This window comes from Sapajus apella, unplaced genomic scaffold (genome assembly GCF_009761245.1).
Source record: "Sapajus apella isolate SASKATOON/1434 unplaced genomic scaffold, GSC_monkey_1.0 scaffold114, whole genome shotgun sequence".
Taxonomy (NCBI): domain Eukaryota; kingdom Metazoa; phylum Chordata; class Mammalia; order Primates; family Cebidae; genus Sapajus; species Sapajus apella.
In genome coordinates this window covers 1975809-1995670 of record NW_022437054.1, presented here as the reverse complement: position 1 = coordinate 1995670, position 19862 = coordinate 1975809, and the positions used below count along the sequence as shown (strand labels likewise).

At 39.9% G+C, this 19862-nt stretch overlaps 1 protein-coding gene across 2 annotated transcripts in view; it reads right to left on the bottom strand.

Annotated features, from left to right (window-relative positions):
- The window catches only part of MIPEP (mitochondrial intermediate peptidase), a 163723-nt gene that overhangs the window by 118145 nt on the left and 25716 nt on the right, over window positions 1–19862 (bottom strand). For both annotated transcript variants that reach the window (XM_032260084.1, XM_032260085.1), the window contains exons 8-10: window positions 19707–19755; window positions 16027–16087; window positions 12585–12637 (exon numbers count right to left, since the gene is read on the bottom strand). In XM_032260084.1, coding sequence (XP_032115975.1) covers window positions 12585–12637; window positions 16027–16087; window positions 19707–19755 — 163 coding nt within the window. The remainder of the gene's footprint in view (window positions 1–12584; window positions 12638–16026; window positions 16088–19706; window positions 19756–19862) is intronic.

The window sequence follows — 19862 nt, the reverse complement described above, 5'->3', positions numbered from 1 at the left end:
TCTCAGCTCACTGCAACCTCCACCCCACAGGTTCAAGCAATTCTCATGCCTCCACCACCCTAGTAGATAGGATTATAAGTGTGCAGCACCATGCCTGGCTAATTTTGGTACTTTTGATAGAGACGGGTCTCCACTGGTTTTAAAATAAACAATATTTATTGGTTTAGCAATTTAAATTTAAACTACTTATTATTGGTTTAGCAATTTTAGATAACATTTACTGATTCCCTTCCTCCTGCCTTGCCCTCCTGATCTGTCTTGTTATTATATATATAGATATATTGATGCTCTTTTTCTTAGTTTTGCTGGCACCAGAGAGAAGAAGAGAGATATGGCCTTTATTTTGCCACTGTTTACTGGATATCCCCAGAATGCATCCAATGTGGGAACAGCTGCTATTAGTAGTAAGGATGAAGAGGAGAGAAATGACAAAATCCTGTGCTTTAGAAGATTATTCTGGCAGTGCTATGTAGGTCACTTTAAAATGCAAAAATTCACAATCATTATGGCAAAAGAAAGTTCCATACAGTTTGTGTATCCATCATCCGAAATGCTTGGGATAAGATGTGTTTTGGATTTTGGATTTTTTTTGTATTTTAGAAAATCTGCATATACATAATGAGGTATCTTGGGGATGGGACCTATGTCTAAACACGAAATTTATTTATGTTTCATATACACCTTATACACATAGCTTGAAGGTAATTTTACATAATATTTTAAATAATTTTGTGCTTGAAACAAAATTTTAACTATATTTTCACTGCAATCTGTCACATGAGGTCCACTTGTGGTGTCATAATGGCACTCAAAAAGTTTTGGATTTTGGAGCATTTCAGATTAGGGATGCTTGACCTATACAGCAAATATGTCCATTTTCCCTAAATTTAATCTACAAACAGAAAACCATCACTACCAAATGATGATGATGATGGTGATGGCAACCAACATTTGGTGAGTACTCACCAGGACGGTGGGCTAAGCCCTTTATATGTATCTCATTTAACAGCAAAAACAATCCTTTAAGGTAATACTGTCACTCCTATGTTACAATGGATAAAACAGGTTTACAAGACAGTAAGTAACCCTCCCAAGGCTATCAGAACAACTAAGTAGAAGGCTGAAGACCGCCCTTTATAATTGCATGAGAACAGCACGGAAATTGAAAAAATCATCAGGAGGGCCGTCTTCGTTTGGCTGAGGTATTGAAGCTTTTCATAAATAACTCATACAAGTTAAAGCAAGTACTAAAGGAAGCACAGTAATTGTATCATTCATTCTTACACACATTTCCCAAAATGCTTTCAAGAGTCAGACAGAAGAGGGAGCAGCTACTGGTCACAATGAGGACACTACATCCCTGGGTTCACTCCTACGGCAGCTTTAAAGTGAACAAAGATTGAGAACCACCAATTTGGAGACGTAAAATGAGAAGTAAGTGTGGTAACAATAAGCAGAAAACAGGAAGTGAGGGTATGTGTTGAAGAAAGAATTTTAAGAAACTGGACATGGTAAGCACCGTCAAATACTGCAGATATTAGGATCTCATATCCAAGCCACAAAAAAAAAAAAAAAAAAAAAAAAACCCAAAAAGGGAAAACTGCAGACATCAGGGATGTTGGGCAGCACAGCAATTACTGAATTTCATGACAGGCAGGCGGCTGATACCTGGAAACACTAGCTGAGTAGACTGATAGGCCTATAAGCCAGACTGTGGTGATCAGAAAGAGGAAGCATCCAGGATACAGCAGCACTGGGGGAAGTTTGGCAGGAAAAAAATGAGAGTACCCTCCAACAGTCAGAGGGGCAATCATTTGTGTTGTAAAATAATAGGTATCTTAGCAGGTCCGCAAGCAAAAGGGAAGAAGCTAATACAAAGGAAGAGATGGCGATTACGATAGAATAATTGGGGAAGCAAGATCTGTAAGGTTTGAGATGATATTATCTTATACCGTCTTGGTGTTTGACAACTTGCAAAGCACTTTCACATCAAGATTCAAGAATCTCCTTATTCCTTACATGATTCTGTGGTACAGGTGGAGCAAGAATTATTATCAGAATTATTAGTAGTTTTACTTGAGGAAACTCAGACTCAAAGAGGCTTGTGACAGTCTAAGGCAATCTGGAATACTAGAAAGAGCCCTGGGGCTGGGCACGGTGGCTCCCAGCACTTTGGGAGGCCGAAGTGGCGGATCACAAGGTCAGGAGTTCAAGACCAGACTGGCCAACATGGTGAAACCCCATCTCTACTAAAAAATACAAAAATTAGCTGGGCATGGTGGCTTGTGCCTGTAATCTCAGCTACTTGGAAGGCTGACATAGAATTGCTTGAACTGAGACCTGGGAGGTGGAGGTTGCAGTAAGCTGAGATTGTGCCACAGCACTCCAGCCTGGGCTACAGAGTGAGACTCCATCTCAAAAAAAAAAAAAAAAAAAAAGGTGAAAAAAAAAAGAGCCCTGAGTTTGAAAACACCATTTATCACTGGTTCCATGCTCTGAGAAGATTACTTAAGTTTTTGAAGCCTCAATTTCCTTACCAGGAAAATGGGAATACTTTCCAGCCTCCATTAACAATTACAGAAATGCATGCAATGAATCTGGCATGGTTCCTGGAGAAAAGCAGCCACGCAGTAAATTATAGCCACTATTGTTGCTGTCAGACAGAGACAGGCACAGGGACAAGACTAAACCCAGTGTTTTCTACTCCTATTCCAGTTTCCTTCTACTCCCCAAAGCTGCCCTTACCTCTAAAAAGAAATGCAACACCCTGTAAAGACGCTGTGTCAATGCAGTAAACTTTCACTAATCACCTGCCATGTGCCCGCCTGACAACTCCTCAGTGTAGAAAGATGAACACGCTGTAACCATGATGAACCACAAATCCAAGTGATCGGGGCAGAGGAGCAGTGTAAACAAGGCATTGGCTCAAAGATGGGGCTGTGGTCAGTTCCACCTGCCAGAGGGGAGAAGCTGGGGAGGGGAGGAATAGAGAGAACTACAAAGAAGAGGCAGCATTTGAAGTGCACCTGGAAAGATGAGGCTCCTGGAAGAAAGGGAGGGCACTCAAAGGGAAAGGAGGAAGACAGCAAAGGCCCAAGGGGATTCAAGCAAATGGGGCAGACAAGCTCAAGCAAGTACCAGTGCCTTAGTCCTCACTCAGCTGCCTCAGCCATCCAGAGCGAGACTACAGGCCCTTCCACACCCTCAGTGACTCTCACCAAATGCAAGCTACTTCTCTCCTGAACAAGAGCCAGAGGGAAGAGGTCCAGAGAGGGTAGAAGAGATTCAAAAAGCTACAGGGTGTTTTCCGCAGCTCCAACCCACATCTGAGGGGCCCCGAGGTGCAGTCCCACATGACCTCTCAGTCAAGTGGTTGTGACTGCTATGCTCTCAGCTCATGGCTTCAACACAGAGTGAACAAACATGCACAGAGGGCGTTTCAGTGGTCACAGGCCCCACTATGGCCCTCCAAGCCAGGCTCAGCATGTGGCTCCGCCTGCCCAGCAGAGCACTCCCAGGCGGAGGCCGGCCTGTGAACAATGGATCACAGCATCTCCATCCTCAGCTTCCTTATCTGCATAGATGCTACACATAAGAACATTTTCCTCTCTGATCTAGAGACCCAAGACAGTGGGAAGCACCGCGGGCAGCACAGAGAACATCACAGCACAGCAGAGCCACAACCAGCAGAGAACAGAGCTTATGTGCATTTTGAGGATTTGGCTTCAGTGCCATCCCTGCCACCGCCTCCGGCTCTTCTACAGTTTTACAAAAGTTTTATGACTATTTTTTTGTAAAGAATTCCATGGATCTGGACCTAGAAGTAGGGGATCTCTAGAAACCTTTGATTCCTCTGAAGAAAGAAAGAGGAAGAAAATTATGTTATCCACGATGGGTGCTGAATGAAGTTCAATAAACACTCTGCTATTCTGGTTTAAAATACTGCAAATTTTCAGTTTTCAAAGAATCAGAACACACGACTATCAACATGATACAATGGTATAAATATAATTAGGTCTTGTAAATTAAGACCATTAGAATTTAGCAATGTATCAAAATCTTCATCTAATCTTCATCCAACACTAATTATCATTGAAATAAGCACAGAAATATCAGTCAAGGAGAGACTCTCAACTGAAGAATTCATCATTGTAATTTGAATTAAAAAAAAATCAATGGATCACTGTATTTATGAAGCACACCTATGAGTCAGACTGATGTTTCAATCTTTGATGCACCTGGAATTAAGGTAAAGAAAGAACTTGGATGTTATGTCCAAACACCATGGCCTCAAACTTAGTGCAAATATAAAACACAATTAAGTACAGTCAGAGAATCCATGCTGAAACTGCAGGTAAACATACCTTCAGTTTTACCTTAGTCTGTTCAGTGAGTGACAGCAAGTGTGACAGAGAACATGTACACCAAACGGCAGATGCCCACAGAGGCTCGTTACAGAATGGACAAGACGGCCTGCCAGAGGGCACAGGTGGGCAAGGAAAAAATGCACACCTGTAAAGAATAGAGCATGTGACAATACTGTCAGATAAACTATTTTTAACTCGATTGAAAGCAAATGAAACTGTGTTTTTGGCATCAGGAATGACCAACTATAATTCCTATGTTACAGCTGGATGACATTTTGAAATGTGAAATGCTGTCTTGAAAAGCACAGGGAGAGCTACTGTTTTATTTGGTTAAATAGAGAAGGTAGCAGTAAAGGAACTGAATGATACTGGAAACCTGTTTGCCTTTCAGGTAATTATATAGAACTGAAAAGATCTTTCCCCCAATTTTATACAGAATCCACCATTGCTAAATTGGTTATATCTTGACTTCTGAAGCTAGCGGCAAGAAAATTGCTTCAGCCAAACTTCCTGATGACCAGGAAACAATTTTCATTTAATAGTGCAAATCAGCAGCACAGTTCACTGGAAACTGTGGTGAACAGAAAGCAAAGCTAAAGAAAGACAGTACAATTCCATCATCATCCTAGAGATTAGGAAAGTGAACCAGTAGGTCTGACTTTAGGGAGAGAAGATGGCACCACACCAGTGTGCCACTAGAGGACAGAACTCCGACCACAGAGGCTGGGCCAAATGTCACTACAGCAAAGAGACCTCTATTGCAAGTCTCTCATTCAGCTTCTTAAGCTGCTATCAAAATGTGAAATCAAATAGCCATGTCTAAAATGGAATGCTAAGAAAGAATAACCAAAAATAACACCTATGTGCTGCATCTTGCTTTAGGGAGAACAGAATAGATGTGCAAATGTTTTAAGAGAGGGTACATGTCAGACCTGGGACAGGGAGGAATGAAAACCTAATGAGAAGGAAGAAGTGACAGAAAGGGAAACAGGCAGGGATTTTTGCCCCCGGAGCCTTGTGGAAAATGATGAAAGGAAAGGGGCCAGACGGCCATTCGCTTTGCCCGAGGAGTTTTTCCAACCCTCTTCTAATTACAGAGTCCAGGAACAGACTCCATTCTCAGATCTTTTCCCCGGTCAAGATGATTGTGGCTCAGAACTGGAGAAGTCACCATCCCTTTTTTGTCCTGCAGGGGTGCAGCAACTGGTTCTCAAACTCAACTGGGAATAACAAACACAGGTATTTTGAGTCTCACTCAATAAGCTCCTCAAAGACTGAATTGAAAATCAAGGTATTAAAACTTTTCAGTGCAATTGGCCAAGTTATGACAAATTTGGCATCCCTCCAAAATGACTGGAATGGACTGAAACACACTGAATCAATGGAATCTCATCAGTTTATAACAACACTTTACAAAGAGAAAGCCAGAAAATAATCTTCTGTTGCCAATTCAGAAAACTATTAAAATAAATTCTTATTTTGAGAATTGGTGATTAAAAAGAATGACTGGCTCAGACGAGGACTATCAATGGGTGTTAAAGCCACTGGGTAAATGACTGAGGGAAAACTGGATGTTTCCGTGTTGCCCGTAACGCCACACAGATCCCTTTCTAGGTGAGAGGGAATCCCTCACTGCAGACTGCAGAGATCATGTTGGCATCAGTCTATCTACGGGTCCATCTTCACATCACACATCACCCTCGGTGGGCAACTGATAGTTCGTGTCTTTTTTTTTTTTTTTTTAAGAGAGGAAGTCTCACTCTTATCGCCCAGGCTGGAATACAGCAGCATGATCATAACTTGCTGCAGCCTTGAACTCTGGGGTTCGAGAGATCCTCCCACCTCAGCCTGTGAGTCACTGGGATTACAGACATGTGCCACCATGCTCGGCTATTTCATGTCTTCTGACGTGATGTGACACAAAGTATACAATATCACCTATGGGTGTCCATGCCCAAAATGGGAAATGTTTAACAGTGAGTCATTACATGTAACATCCAGCTTGCAGGAATGATAAGAAGAGAAGGACCGGTGGAATCATGCCACAAGGAAGCGCACAGATAAATCCAGAAAGCTGGAAATTCTGTAGGACAAATGGCCTGGTCTTTTCAACAACTGTTGCTGATAATATGAAAAAAAAGGAGCGAGAAGAGCATGCGGCATGGGGAATTGCTCTAAAGTAAGAGACAGGAGACAGAAAAGCCAAGAGAATGTGGAGGCTTTGTTTGGGTCCTAATTCTAACAAGCTACCTGGGAAAAAAGCTGATTTGATACTACCAAAGAAATATGAATAGAGACTAGATATTAAATGATGCCAACACATTGCTATTAAATTTTTATTAGGTAATAATGATACGGCAGTTATGTAAGAAGATGTTTGCGTTTTTCAGAAGTACATAATAAATGTGTAAGCCTAAGATGACATGAGAGCGAGGATGTCCTTTAAAGTAGTCATAAGCCAGGTAACAACACTTCCACCAACGATGAACCACACATGCTACAGGGAGTGGTCCCTTGAGATTACAATGGAGCTGACAAATTTCTTTTGCCTAGTAACATTGTAGCTGTCGTGATGTCAGAGTACAAGGCATTGCGCTGGTGTACACGGAACTGCTGTGCTGCCAGTCTATGAAAGCCTAACACGTACAACTAGTACTTAATAAACGACTATGTTACTGATTCGTGTATTTACTATACTATCCTTTCCATCATTATTTTGGTGTACTCCATCTCCTTATTAAAAAAAGAAAAATAAACTGTGAAACAGCCTCAGGCAGGTCCTTCAGGAGGGATTCCAGAAGAAGGCATTGTTATCACAGGGGATGGCAGCTCCATGCCTGTTATTTCCCCAGTAGACCTTCCAGTAGGACAAGATGTGGAGATGGAAGATAGTGACGCTGACGAGTTAAGCCTTGGCTAGTGTGTGTGTTTGTGTCTTGGTTTGTAACAAAAAAGTTTAAAAAGTACAAAAAAAAAATTTAATAGGAAAAAGCTTGTAGAGTTAGGATTAAAAAAAATATTGTTGTTCAGCTACACAATGTATTTGTTTCAAGCTAAATATTATTACAAAAGTATCAAAATATTTTTAAGACCTAAAAAGGTTGTAAGGTAAAGAAACATCTTTCTATAAACGTAGTGTAGCCTAAGTGTACAGTGTCTCTAAAATCTATAATGGTGCACAGTTGTGTCCGAGGCCTTCATATTCACCCAGGCCATTTGTCCTACAGACACACTCCATTCGTGGTAAGAGCCCTATACAGGTGTACCATTTCTTAGCTTTTATGCCTTATTTTCACTGTACCTTTTCTATGCTTAGACATGTTTAGATGCACATATACTTATCATTGTGTTACAACTGCCTACAGATTCAGGATGGTAACATGCTGGGCAGGTTTGTAGCCTAGGAGTGACAGGCTATACCAGAGAGCATAAGCATGTGTTTTTTTCTTAAACAATTGTTTTCTTTGTTCTTTTTTCTTTTCACTGAACCATCTATTATCTATGTACTTCTGTTTATTTTGAAAGTTTTCATAATAAAGGTTAATTTTTAAAAATGTAAAAGCACCAAGATCACTAATCCTATACTAACAAAGCATATAATTTCCCACATCAAAAAGAAGTCCTTTTGTGAAAGCCTATTTTTTGAATAGTTTAAAACACAAAACATCCTTATTTCAAGTGAATGTTCTTGAGGTTTCAAGATTATATCTTGGCCGGGCGCGGTGGCTCAAGCCTGTAATCCCAGCACTTTGGGAGGCCGAGGCGGGTTGATCACGAGGTCGAGATCGAGACCATCCTGGTCAACATGGTGAAACCCCGTCTCTACTAAAAATACAAAAAATTAGCTGGGCATGGTGGCACATGCCTGTAATCCCAGTTACTCAGGAGGCTGAGGCAGGATAATTGCCTGAACCCAGGAGGTGGAGGTTGTGGTGAGCTGAGATCGGGGCATTATTGCATTCCAGCCTGGGTAACAAGAGCGAAACTCAGTCTCAAAAAAAAAAAAAAAAGATTATATCTTAGCAAGAAACAGACAACACTGACTTCCATTTCCCAATGATATCTTAATTTAAAAATAGCACCAAAATTGGCAGGGTGTGGTGGCTCATGCCCGTAATCCCAGCACTTTGGGAGGCTGAGGCAGGCAGATCACTTGAGACAAGGAGTTTGAGATCAGCCTGGCCAAAATGGTGAAACCCTGTTCCTACTAAAAATACAAAAATTGGTTGGGTGTGGTGGTGCATGCCTGTAATCCCAGCTGCTTGGGAGGCTGGGGCAGGAGAATCACTTGAACCCAGGAGGCAGAGGTTGCTGCGACCCGAGATTGCGCCACTGCATTCCAGCCTGGGTGACAGAGCAAGATTCTGTCTCAAAAACAAAAAACAGACAAACAAAAATAGCACCAAAATAAATGAAATACTGAAATTCATTACTTACAGAAAAGAAACAGTGTTTTAATCCCCAAAGCATTAAAAACAAAACCCAAACACTGGAAGGATACATTAAACAACTTAAAAGTGATGACTGCTGGGGCAGAGGTAGAGATGAGTGTTCTCAATTAATACTTTTAACATTGTTAATTTTTTGAGCCACGTGAATGTACTGCCTAATCAAAAATAAAATTTAATTTCAAATAAAATAATTTCATATACACTTTTCATATATGAAAGCAGTAATGTCACTCTTTTATGAAGAATCTTATACTAAAGCTTTAAAAACAAAAAAAATGAGCTGCTTTTTAAGACTTGCTGTCATTTATACCACTATGGTATTTTCCAGGATCAACCTGTGGCACTTTTAAAACATGTTACTTTCTCCTCCTACTTCTAAACAGGTTCTTACTTTTTTTTTTAGATGAACATTAAAAACTTGAAATAAATCTGAAGTATTTAACATAAAAGCAAAAGACTCCCTGAGGTTAACCTGAAAAAAAAGCTCCAATCAAGGAAAGCCCCTTCTATTTTTCATTTTGTGTCAAGCCACATATTTAAGTCTTTACTTGAAAAGCGATGAATTTAACAAGGATTTAGAAATCTTCACATTGTTTCGCTCTTCTACCCTCAAACCCAACCTATGATGTTTTTCCTTTCTTTTCTCATCCATTACCCGTGCTTCTCAGCCTACTCTTGTCAATCCAGATTATTGAAGCCTTGAACCAAAACTCAATCATTTCCCTGTTAAGCTACTTAAAATCGATTTTTAAAACCTGATTCTTACAAACCCTTCTGAGGCATTTCTGCATCCCTTTTCCCGGTTCTTTACTGGGTTATTAGCCAAATAAATAAATTAGTATTAAAGCTTTAATTAAGATAAGCTAAAGCCTCATGTGGATATCTGGCAGTTTACATTGTGTTCCCAATAAACCTGGTGATTTCAGTGACTCAGCGAATGGGTGGAGGACTCCATCAGCCAGTGAGTACTGCAAACACGTCATGCAAAAACATGACATTTTCTCTCTAAAAAAAGTTATCACTGGATTGCTTTTCATGATTACTGGTCTAGATACAAGCTTGAATAAGGACTATGAATTAATATGTATTTACTGAGGGTCCAGAATGTTTGTTCTTACAGAGCTTTAAAATATGGTTGACGAGACGCATTTAACACATATGAGATCATAGCATGTCCAGAAGAACATGTTAGCAGGTCAATTGTGTAGCACAGGCTGTTAGCACAGCGGAGCCAGGAGCTACAGGATGCTACTGCAGACTCAGCGGCTTCATGGACCCCTGGCAAGATGTCACAGGTGTGTAAGACAGACAAAGGAGGCAATGGGAACCCACGGCTCCCCAGACAGAGGTTCTGGGGAGACAGAGAGAAATTTGGCTGGGATAAACAGTGGAGGAAGAGCAGGGGTGGAAGAAAAATCAGAACAAATAAATGTGAGTAGAGATGCTCCTTTCTGTAAAACAAAAGTGGGTTGTAATCAGATCCTCAGTGCACCCCGAGCCATGCTTGCGGGCTGCTGGCTGCTGTATTTATACCACTCTTATTTACATGCAAATTAAGGGGCGCATTAATGCAAACTAAGGGTAAGTTATTTCGAACTTTCTAGGAAGTGGGTGGTAACTTCCTGGTCACTGGCCATGGCACTTGTAAACTGTCAAGGTGCGGGTGGGAGTGTCTTTGAGCAGTGAGGGCAGCCAGGGATCCCTTTCCTTGCCCTCTGCTGGTCTAGGCTGGTTTCTTTACTTCATCCTGTCTGGACCAGATCCTGTTGTAGTCAGCAGGTTGTGACCAGAAAAGAAGTCCTTGGAACCACCATTTGGGCATGCTATGTTTACAGAGTGCAGATGACAAAACCATCACTTAAATTTAAGGTCAAAGCATTATTTAAAATAATCAGTTACAGGGGACATGATATGGAAGGAATACCAAATAAATATGAGAGTAGCAAAAATCAGAAACAAATATATTCAATTTACATTACTATCCAATGTCAAAAATCAAATGCTTTACATAAACATGGAAAGTACTAACAAATTTTACTACTGATTTATGCTACATCTTTAACAGGCCAAACAATCAAGCCAAATCTTTCTTTGACAGAATTTTAAAAGAGAAATTATATTTTTTAATGCAACTATAGGGAGCAGGGTTTCAAATTCTGCAACCAGAAAACACTTTTGTGAAACAATATCTTACATTAAACTATAATATATTCTAAATTCTCATTGTTTATCATAACCAAATTATTATAGATTTTGAATAACAGTTTCTATGTTTTCATTAAAAAGAAGACTGATGCTGAATTTGAGATACATGTTTAAAAAATAGTAGCTAACCAAACAGGGCAACACAGCAAGAACCTATATCTCTACAAAAAAAAAATTTAAATCAGCTGGGTGTGTTGGTATGCACCTGCAGTCCCAGCTACTGGGGAGGCTGAGGCAGGAGGCCCACAGGAGCCCAAGAGCTTGAGGCTACAGTGAGCCATGACGGCGTCACTGTACTTTGGCCTGAGCAACAAAGTGAGACCCTGTCTTTAAAAAAAGTTTTTTAATAAAAAATAAAAATAAAAAATAGTATCTGAGCAAATTCCTAAAGGATAGAAGACAATTGCGTCTTCTAAGTAAAAATGGTTTTGGCAACAGTGATGGATGGCGCCCAGAGAGAGGAAAATAAATGAAAATTAAGCGAGTGAGTGCTTTAATACACTAATTGATCTTAGGTCACCTCATCCTGCTGGTATAGAAAAGGACATAGAAAGTTATTGTTTTCTGTTTTTATGACAAAAGCCGAAAGAAATAATTAAGTAAATACATCTTATTTTGGAGAAGTACCTACAATGGTTTACTTGATGCTTCAATAATGCATAGTAATAAAAATATTTTAAAGCTTAATACCAAATAAATATCCATATTATCACAGTACATGCCAGTATGCTTTAATGAGGAAAAAAACAAAAAACTCACATTTTTCTGCTATTACCTAAAACAACCTTAACTCTCCTACTTAAACAGCGTATCTCAAAAATTAACTACAAGAGAAAAATGTTAACAAGTTATTAAAGGGTTGGTTTCTGAGATTTTTTTTTAATTCCTATTGCGTATATAAAGTTGCCTGAGCTATAAACACTTTTAAATGTGTTCACTGCAAAAGGAGCTCTATTTCTTGAGTTTACAAATAAATATAAAAATTACAGAACTAGTGTGTATGTAGGGAGAGAAGGACATAAATGTTTTTCTCCAATAAAATAAACACAGGAGGATATAGAAGCCAGAAGAACTTCAGTCAACTTAAGTTCCTTACATCCTTATTTCATTTACATCCTTCCAGACGGACTAATAATATCTTGACAATATATGTGTCCAAATAAAAATGAGAACACATAAGAAAATCATGTAGCACCATGCCAAGTACCGCTTTATTCTTCCACTGGTTCAGTAAATACATGCTGAGCCCCTACTCTGGGCCAGCAACGGGACACAACAAGGACTCCAGCAATGCTCACAGCCTAGGAAGAGAACCTGAAAGCTACGCAAGGGCAGGGCTGAAGAGGGACCAGGTTCTAGAGTTTTAAACCAGGAAATGATACCAGCACCCAAGAGTTCATGAGTGGAGCAGAGCAGGCCAGCAGAAGGAATGGTATCGGGGAAGGGTTGGCACTGTGGGCGGCTCTGGATGACAACAGCTGCAGAATTAATGTGCCAAGTGCTGAATAAACATTAGTTTCCTTCATCCTCTTCCTGTATGGGTATTTCTTGAAAAACTTACCTTTCTGCACGAATCACACCACTGTAGTAGGGGGGGTCCCAAGGCATTACTTCCTACAATGGAATAATTCACTGTTAAGGAAAGCTTCTGACTCTTTCCTAGTTTTTATCAGTAACGTGGCTAGCTTATAGAATGTAAGCCAGCTACTGTTCATGTAAATCAGAACAATTTTATAAAATCCCTTAAAAAATTGATAGCTTGGCAGAAAACATCTGGCTCCTTATTTTGACTTCCCTGTAACCAAGGGACAGTGAGGTATAAGTAAGGCTTAACCCAGAATCTGGGGAAAAAGTAAACAAATGTCATTCTAAAATGGAATCTAACAAAAGTCAACATTAAAGAATTATATTAGCCATGATGAAATTTTTCCCAAAATGTAACCCATATATTAATCCATAAAACACACTGCAGGTAAGATAAGTGTACTAATGGTAAGATTAAGGTTCTTTTTAAATCTAAACAAGAAGCTTAGGATAGATATCAAAAATGAAAGCAAAAATTTAAAATGTAACCAAGGCAGAATTAACTCTAATCTTGGCAAAGAAAATACGTCATAAAGAAGTACTGCAGTTCTAGTCACTTTTGCTGACTGGTATGTAATGCTGAAAGAGGGGAAAGCTTGAAACTTGAATGAACTGTCTTCCTACTAGGTGTCCGGGTGGACAAAGGGTAGTTAAGGGACCAGGCTGTGAAGACAGACTGCCTGGGTTCCAGTTTCCAATCCATACCAGACTATAAACTGCATGATGACAGGGACTTTCTTTGCATTGCTCCCTATTGCATTACTGTACCCTCAACAGTGCCTGGCACAGGGGAGTCGCTCAGTAAATGTGTTACTATTTAATATTCTTTTGTTGAAAGAATTAACAGTACCTCCCAAATAAGACTGCTGAATGCACTTACACTAGTAAGTAGAACACCTGGCATTGAGTAAGGGCTCAACAAATGCTGGCTGCCCTCCTTATCACCATTATCCTTTAACATTTCAGTTTAGGCATAACCTCCTCCAATAACAAATGTACTTTCCCATATTCCATGGTAATACTTAGATCATGGGATGTATGACCACGTAAGACACCTGTAGGCTTATCTTCTTTCTCCCCACGAGTGCCTCAAGGGCAGGGACTGCATCCCTGGAACCCTCACCCCCCCTAATGTTCAGGTCCCGGCACACACTTCCTCTAACAGATGAATGTTTACTACCATCTGCTAGATGCAGACAGAGTACAGGCTGTAACGAGATAAAAACAAGAGGATGATGACCTAGGCAGCAGAAAGGCAAGTGACTCAACAATCAGAGGACAGTATGTCATGTTTATATTGCGCCATGTAAAACACAGCCCATGAGAAGGATATTTAAATCACAGTGGAAGGTTAGGAAATGTTCTCAATGTTCTCCAGAAGGCAAAGCCTGAATTGAGTTTTATGATGGGGCAGTTTAACCAGATGAGATAGGGGGAAAGGCATTCCTGTACGAGGTGTTTGTAAATGGCCGGAAGCTGCCCACTATGCCATATTTATGTGTACGGCACATTCATATTAATTTGAATTAAGAATCAAAGAAAGCAAAACTAAGTGAATAGATCACATGAGCATCGCACAGGTATTAGGAGAGAGCAAGGAACACAGTCACGGCTTGGAGGGGCGGCAGAAGATAAAGCTAGGGAAGCAGGCAAGGGCCAAATCATGAGGGCTTGGCAGGAGGACAGAGCAGGAGGAAGGGAAATCAGAGAATAATCAGGAGCTCCTGAAGAACTTTAAACAACACAATGACAAGATCAGATCTGCTTTTTAGACAAATCCCTCTGGTGGCAATTCATTCAGTCATTATTCATTCATAGTTCAAATATGTGTTGACAACCAACTCTATGCCTAACACTAGGGTAAAAACGTGGCTAAACTGTCTGAATCCAAGACGGCTTTGAGTGGAGCAAGAGCAAAAGGTTAGAAACCAGTTAGGCAATCCCAGTTACCATCTGGGTGAGAATAGCGATCCCAATCCAGGCTATGGCAATGGGCACAGAAGCAGAAGACACGAGGGTTCACAGGGAGGGAGAATCTGCAGGGCCTAACAACTGACTATGGGGGAGGGGAGTGTGGTTGAAACACATTGTGGAGCTCACCCCCATTTTTGATTCAGTGGGTCTGAAGTGGGGCTTAAGAATTTGCATTTCTAACAAGTTCCCATGTGATGCTACCACTTCTGGCCCAGGGACCACACTTTGAGAACCACTGATCTGGATTAAGCACAGGTCCTGACAAGAGCAGCAGGGTGAATAGTGGCACCGTTCAACACAGGGATCTGGCCACTTCACAAATATCTGCAGAATAATCGTATCCATAAGCTATATAAAAATGTCTACAGATAACAGTCTAAAGTCATATTCACTTTTACTGAATTAGCTTTTGGCAACACATTTTATTTTTCATTTTTCTGTTTCTATCGTCACCAGACTAAATTCTTATCTTTTACCTAGTTTCCTAAATGAGCCTACCTACCAGGCCAAGGTGTGCAGATGACTAACACTAGTCACTCTGCTGGACACAGCTCCTTCCATAAATTAACAGACTGGCACACCACTTTACACATCGCCAAGTTTAATGGGATTCATCTGCTTCCTAGTGGCCGTATCTGGGAAACTAGTAAACAGTCCATAAATCTGCAAGGTCTATTTCTCTAAATCTTCCCTATGACTATGGCTCTGGCAGCAGCAAATAAGTCAAGAATTTACAACAGTATTTGGAAAAGAATGGTGTAGACAACCCCAGCAATCCTGTACTGCCCTAGAACCAAATGGGAATGAGTCCTAATATCTGGAATCTCAACACTTTTCAAGGCACTCGCTAATCACTTGCGCAGCATTCTGGCCATAACAACGCTAGCCTATACTGTTGGATCATGTAAGGAAGATCTATAATCCTATGATTGAAAACAACACTTAAGTGTTTTTAGAATGTGGTATATACTTTGTTAGTCAAATACTGACCACTCAACTGAGCACCATAAATTAGCAAACAAATAAGCAAATGAACTGCAACCTTAACACCGATGGTTAAAATTGCCACCTGCCAGATAAGCCTCCACTGAGCCTCCTTAAAGGCTGCTTTAAACTGAGAAGCCAACGTTCCACAGAATGAAAGCAGTCTTTGCATAAATGTGTGTGTGTGTGTGTGTGCGCGCGTACATACATACACACTGTGTTAGTGTATATACATAAAATGTGTCAACTCAACAACAAAAATGCTGTACGTATACGTACAGGCAACATCAGTTTGGGACATAAGAATCAAATGTTTCAACATCTTTATTCCCCAAAACTGAGGATCAGAAACAAGACTAAATGGACCTCTAGCCGATCACAAGAAAGTTCCTGAATCAAAAGATCCTGATTTCAGCTGATAGACTGTCTATACTGTAATAAAAATATTCCAATACACTTACCGAATTTTGAGGATTCAGTTTCATTTTCATCCCTCGCATCATCTCAAAATCTTTTAGAGTTCTATAAAACAGGTTTAGCATTACTTGTTAGGACAATTTCTTTTTCTTTTTTTTTTTTTTTTTGACTATGAAAAGATTTTAATCAAGATCCATTTTCTCAATAAAATTTTTTTTCAAGCATTTAAAACCAGTTGTCTTTGGTATTTAAAGGGTGGCTTGCTGGGTGGCTAAGGAAAAGGAAGAAAGATCAGCACCAAGTTACTCCAAAATAAAAAACCGTAAAAATGTTCAACTACATTAACTCTTTACCAAAGAACTTAGAGCTTAGCAGCCAAAAGGCAGCCGAATAGGCACTGGGGAAGGAATTCAATATTAAATTCCATAGTAAAAGGAGCTTCTACCAAACAAGATTTCTGAATGCCTTCTGCCCCTGTAACAGCAGCTGGGAGCCAGCAGTTTGAAGCTACTTTCCAACTTTTCCATCTTTTATTGCAGGCAGTTCTCCTCTGTGAGGTGAAATGTTTTTTTCTTCCCATTTTGGTCACTCAGCAACCCTAGAATTAAAGCAATGGGAAGAGACAGCGTAGCTTGCAGTAGTAGATCAAACGTCCAAATGAGGTGTTCGGGAAAAGCAATTTGATTGACTTGTCATATTGTCCCCATCATCTCCTTTTTCTATTGGGATAACAGAAGCAAACTGCTCCATTTGTTAATCTGTTCTGCTCATTTCTAACTATATTTTGCAATAGAAATTTCTCTTAAACAGAGGAAAAGAAGTTGATCCGTAAGTCTTTATTTTTAAACAAGATGTCTCCCTTGTGACTCTCACTGACGTTTGTTTGAGAGTCACTCTTTCCCTGAGGAAGGCTCCTCCAGAATTGGGTTCTTATTTCAGTATTTGGGGGAACGCAGGAACCCACTGGGTTCTGGGAAGCAGGTACCAGCTACACCTGCTTTGCACTTGAAAGACAGACAATGCCCAGGAGCACAAGTTTTGTGCCCAAGTCCAGCTTACAACCAACCAATCCTGCAAAGTGACACAGATTCCACCCCACAGTTCTGCAGTGGGAGTCTTATATTTTCATTCTTTGGTACCAAGTAACAGGTTTAAGAAAAGACATTACATCCAACATTTCAGGTTGGGATGATTTGGTTTCTAGATCCTTCATATTCAAAGGCCTTAGGGGCGGAAAGGGCGCAGGGACATGGGGATTCATGTTAACCATGAGGTCCTAAAACATGGCCTGGGTGCAAACAATCCTATAAAAAGTGCCCCAGCAGAAGGTATGGGACTGGGCTCTTCCCTGAACTTCCAGAGCAGGAAAAAAATTGTGCTTGTAAAATAAAAGTTCTTTCCTTTGCCTACTCTTCTTAGGGAAAGAAACTCCTAGCACGACAGAACAAACTCCTATGCACTCTCGGGTCAGGACGAAACTGCCCCTTCTGTGGAGTCCCTATAGTTTGGGGGTGCCTGGCTTCTTTCATGTGCTCTGACTCCCTCCGCACACGCGCATCCACCCACATTCATGTCCACATCAGCCCACGCCTGAAAACCCTCTCTCTGAGAATGAGGTTAATTTCCGTCTTCCTTCCATTTAACTCTTCATAACCAACAGCAAAATAAGAAAACTTAGGACAAAATCTTAACAATTACGTTATGAAAGGACTAGTTTGCTTATGTTACATTCCAATATTTATAAGATTAGATATAATTAGTAGCGCACATGTAAATCACTACTAATCCAAATTTTACATGTCATGAGAAAAAACATATAAAGCAGCATATTAATGTAATTTCTACCTTAAAAAGCATCACAGGTGGATATATGTCTCAAAAGTACTAAAGTCTGGAAAAACTAGCAATGTCATTACAAATATGCAAAGCATTAATCAGCAAACTTTAAATCACTTCTTTTTGCTATACCTTTAAAAGAGACTAAACAAATTACCTTCTAGAAAGGAATTTTATCATTGGTTACATTTAAGATTTCTAGTCATTTTTCCCCTATTGAAAAACTCCAGCTGGTCAATAATTAAACAAGTATTTAATATTTGTAGAATATGGCATGTATATTGGAATTAACTCCTATATATACCTATAAAATTATGAAGCTATGCTTGCTCAAAAATCTATAGCTATGTAGAAAAAGACCACTAGCACTTAACTAACAAAGTAAAGTAGAATAAATCCTTAAATAAGTACATAGTTAACCCTCTTTCTTTATTGCACAAAAGACATAGTGGTTCACTGGGATTATTAAAGGAGATTTTTAGGCCGGGCACGGTGGCTCACCCCTGTAATCCCAGCAATTTGGGAGGCCGAGGCAGGTGGATCACAAGATCACAAGTTCTATATCAGTCTGGCCAACATAGTGGAACCCCGTCTCTACTAAAAATACAAAAAATTAGCCTGGTGTGGTGGCACGCGCCTGCAATCCCAGCTACTCGGGAGGCTGAGGCAGGAGAACTGCTTGAACTCGGGAGGCAGAGGTTGCAGTGAGCCGAGATGGCACCATTGCACTCCAGCCTGGGCTACAGTGCAAGACTCCGTCTCAAAAACTTTAAAAAAGAAATTTTTAGAATTTATAAACATAATCTTAACTAGAGAGGAATGAGTTCTAAGGCATGAGTTTATAGTCCAAAACGGAAATGTGAGGCAAGATTCAATGTGTTCATGTAGCCAAAAAAGGCAAAAAAAAGTTTTAGACAGCAACACAAGAAAGAAAAGAGAAAACATCCTCTTTTACAAACCATGACTGCTTCTTCCTAGAATCCTCAGTACCTAAAAGTGTGCTGCCTCTCAACTAAGTCCTCGAAGAGGGTGAGTGAAGGGCAGGTGCATGATGGAAGGCACTGAGCAGGGCAGGAGCAGGGGAGGCAGGAATACAGGTTAAGCCTCCCTAATCTGAAAATCTGAAACTTCTTGAGCGCTGACATGATGGTACAAGTGGAAAATTCCACATGTGATGTCATGTGATGAGTCACAGCCAAAACTTGGTTTCAGGCACAAAATTATTTAAAACATTGTATAAAATTATCTTCAGGCTATGTGTATATGAAACATAAATGAATTTCGTGTTCAGGCTTGGGTTCCATCCCCAAGATATCTCATTATATATATGCAAATATTCCAAAATCCCTCAAAAAAATGAAATCCAAAACATGTCTGGTCCCATGCATTTCAGATAAGGGACATTCAACTTACATATAACAAACAGACACACCAAAGGCAGTAAAACACTTCAGCTTGAAATTACAAATGTTGAGACAGAACATTCTTAAAATACTACACAAAATCAAAAAGATTAGGCCACCACATCCATAAGCCTCCTGTATTTAGGCCAAAATAAGAGAAATACTACTTTATGAACTTGTCATAAAATTCATAGTACAAGTTAAACAGTTTCAAAAACATTTTGGTAAAGATTTTTAAAGTTCAAATGAAAGACGAATTTCTAAAGACAACTGGTTAATGGAAGGGGACAGTCTATGTTTTCATGACTGGCACCTGAGGAAGACAACTATGGTCTTTCAAAGTCTATCTCATAGTGAGACCGGTCTGGCCCAATACGCCAAAACTTATGTTCTAGCTCACTTCCTCAATTTTTATAAATCAAGTCTTCTTTAAAAAAACTAAATAACACATAACCAAATAACTAAATAGTAGAGTAAAAACTAACCTTTCAGAAAGTTTGTCAGATAGTTTCTCAAGGAACTGCATGACAGTCTCTAAAATGAAATCCAAAAGAAAATATCTTCAATTATGTGAAATAAAATGAATATATCTGTTAAAATTATTATGTGATTATCATAATCTATATACCATAATTCCCTTA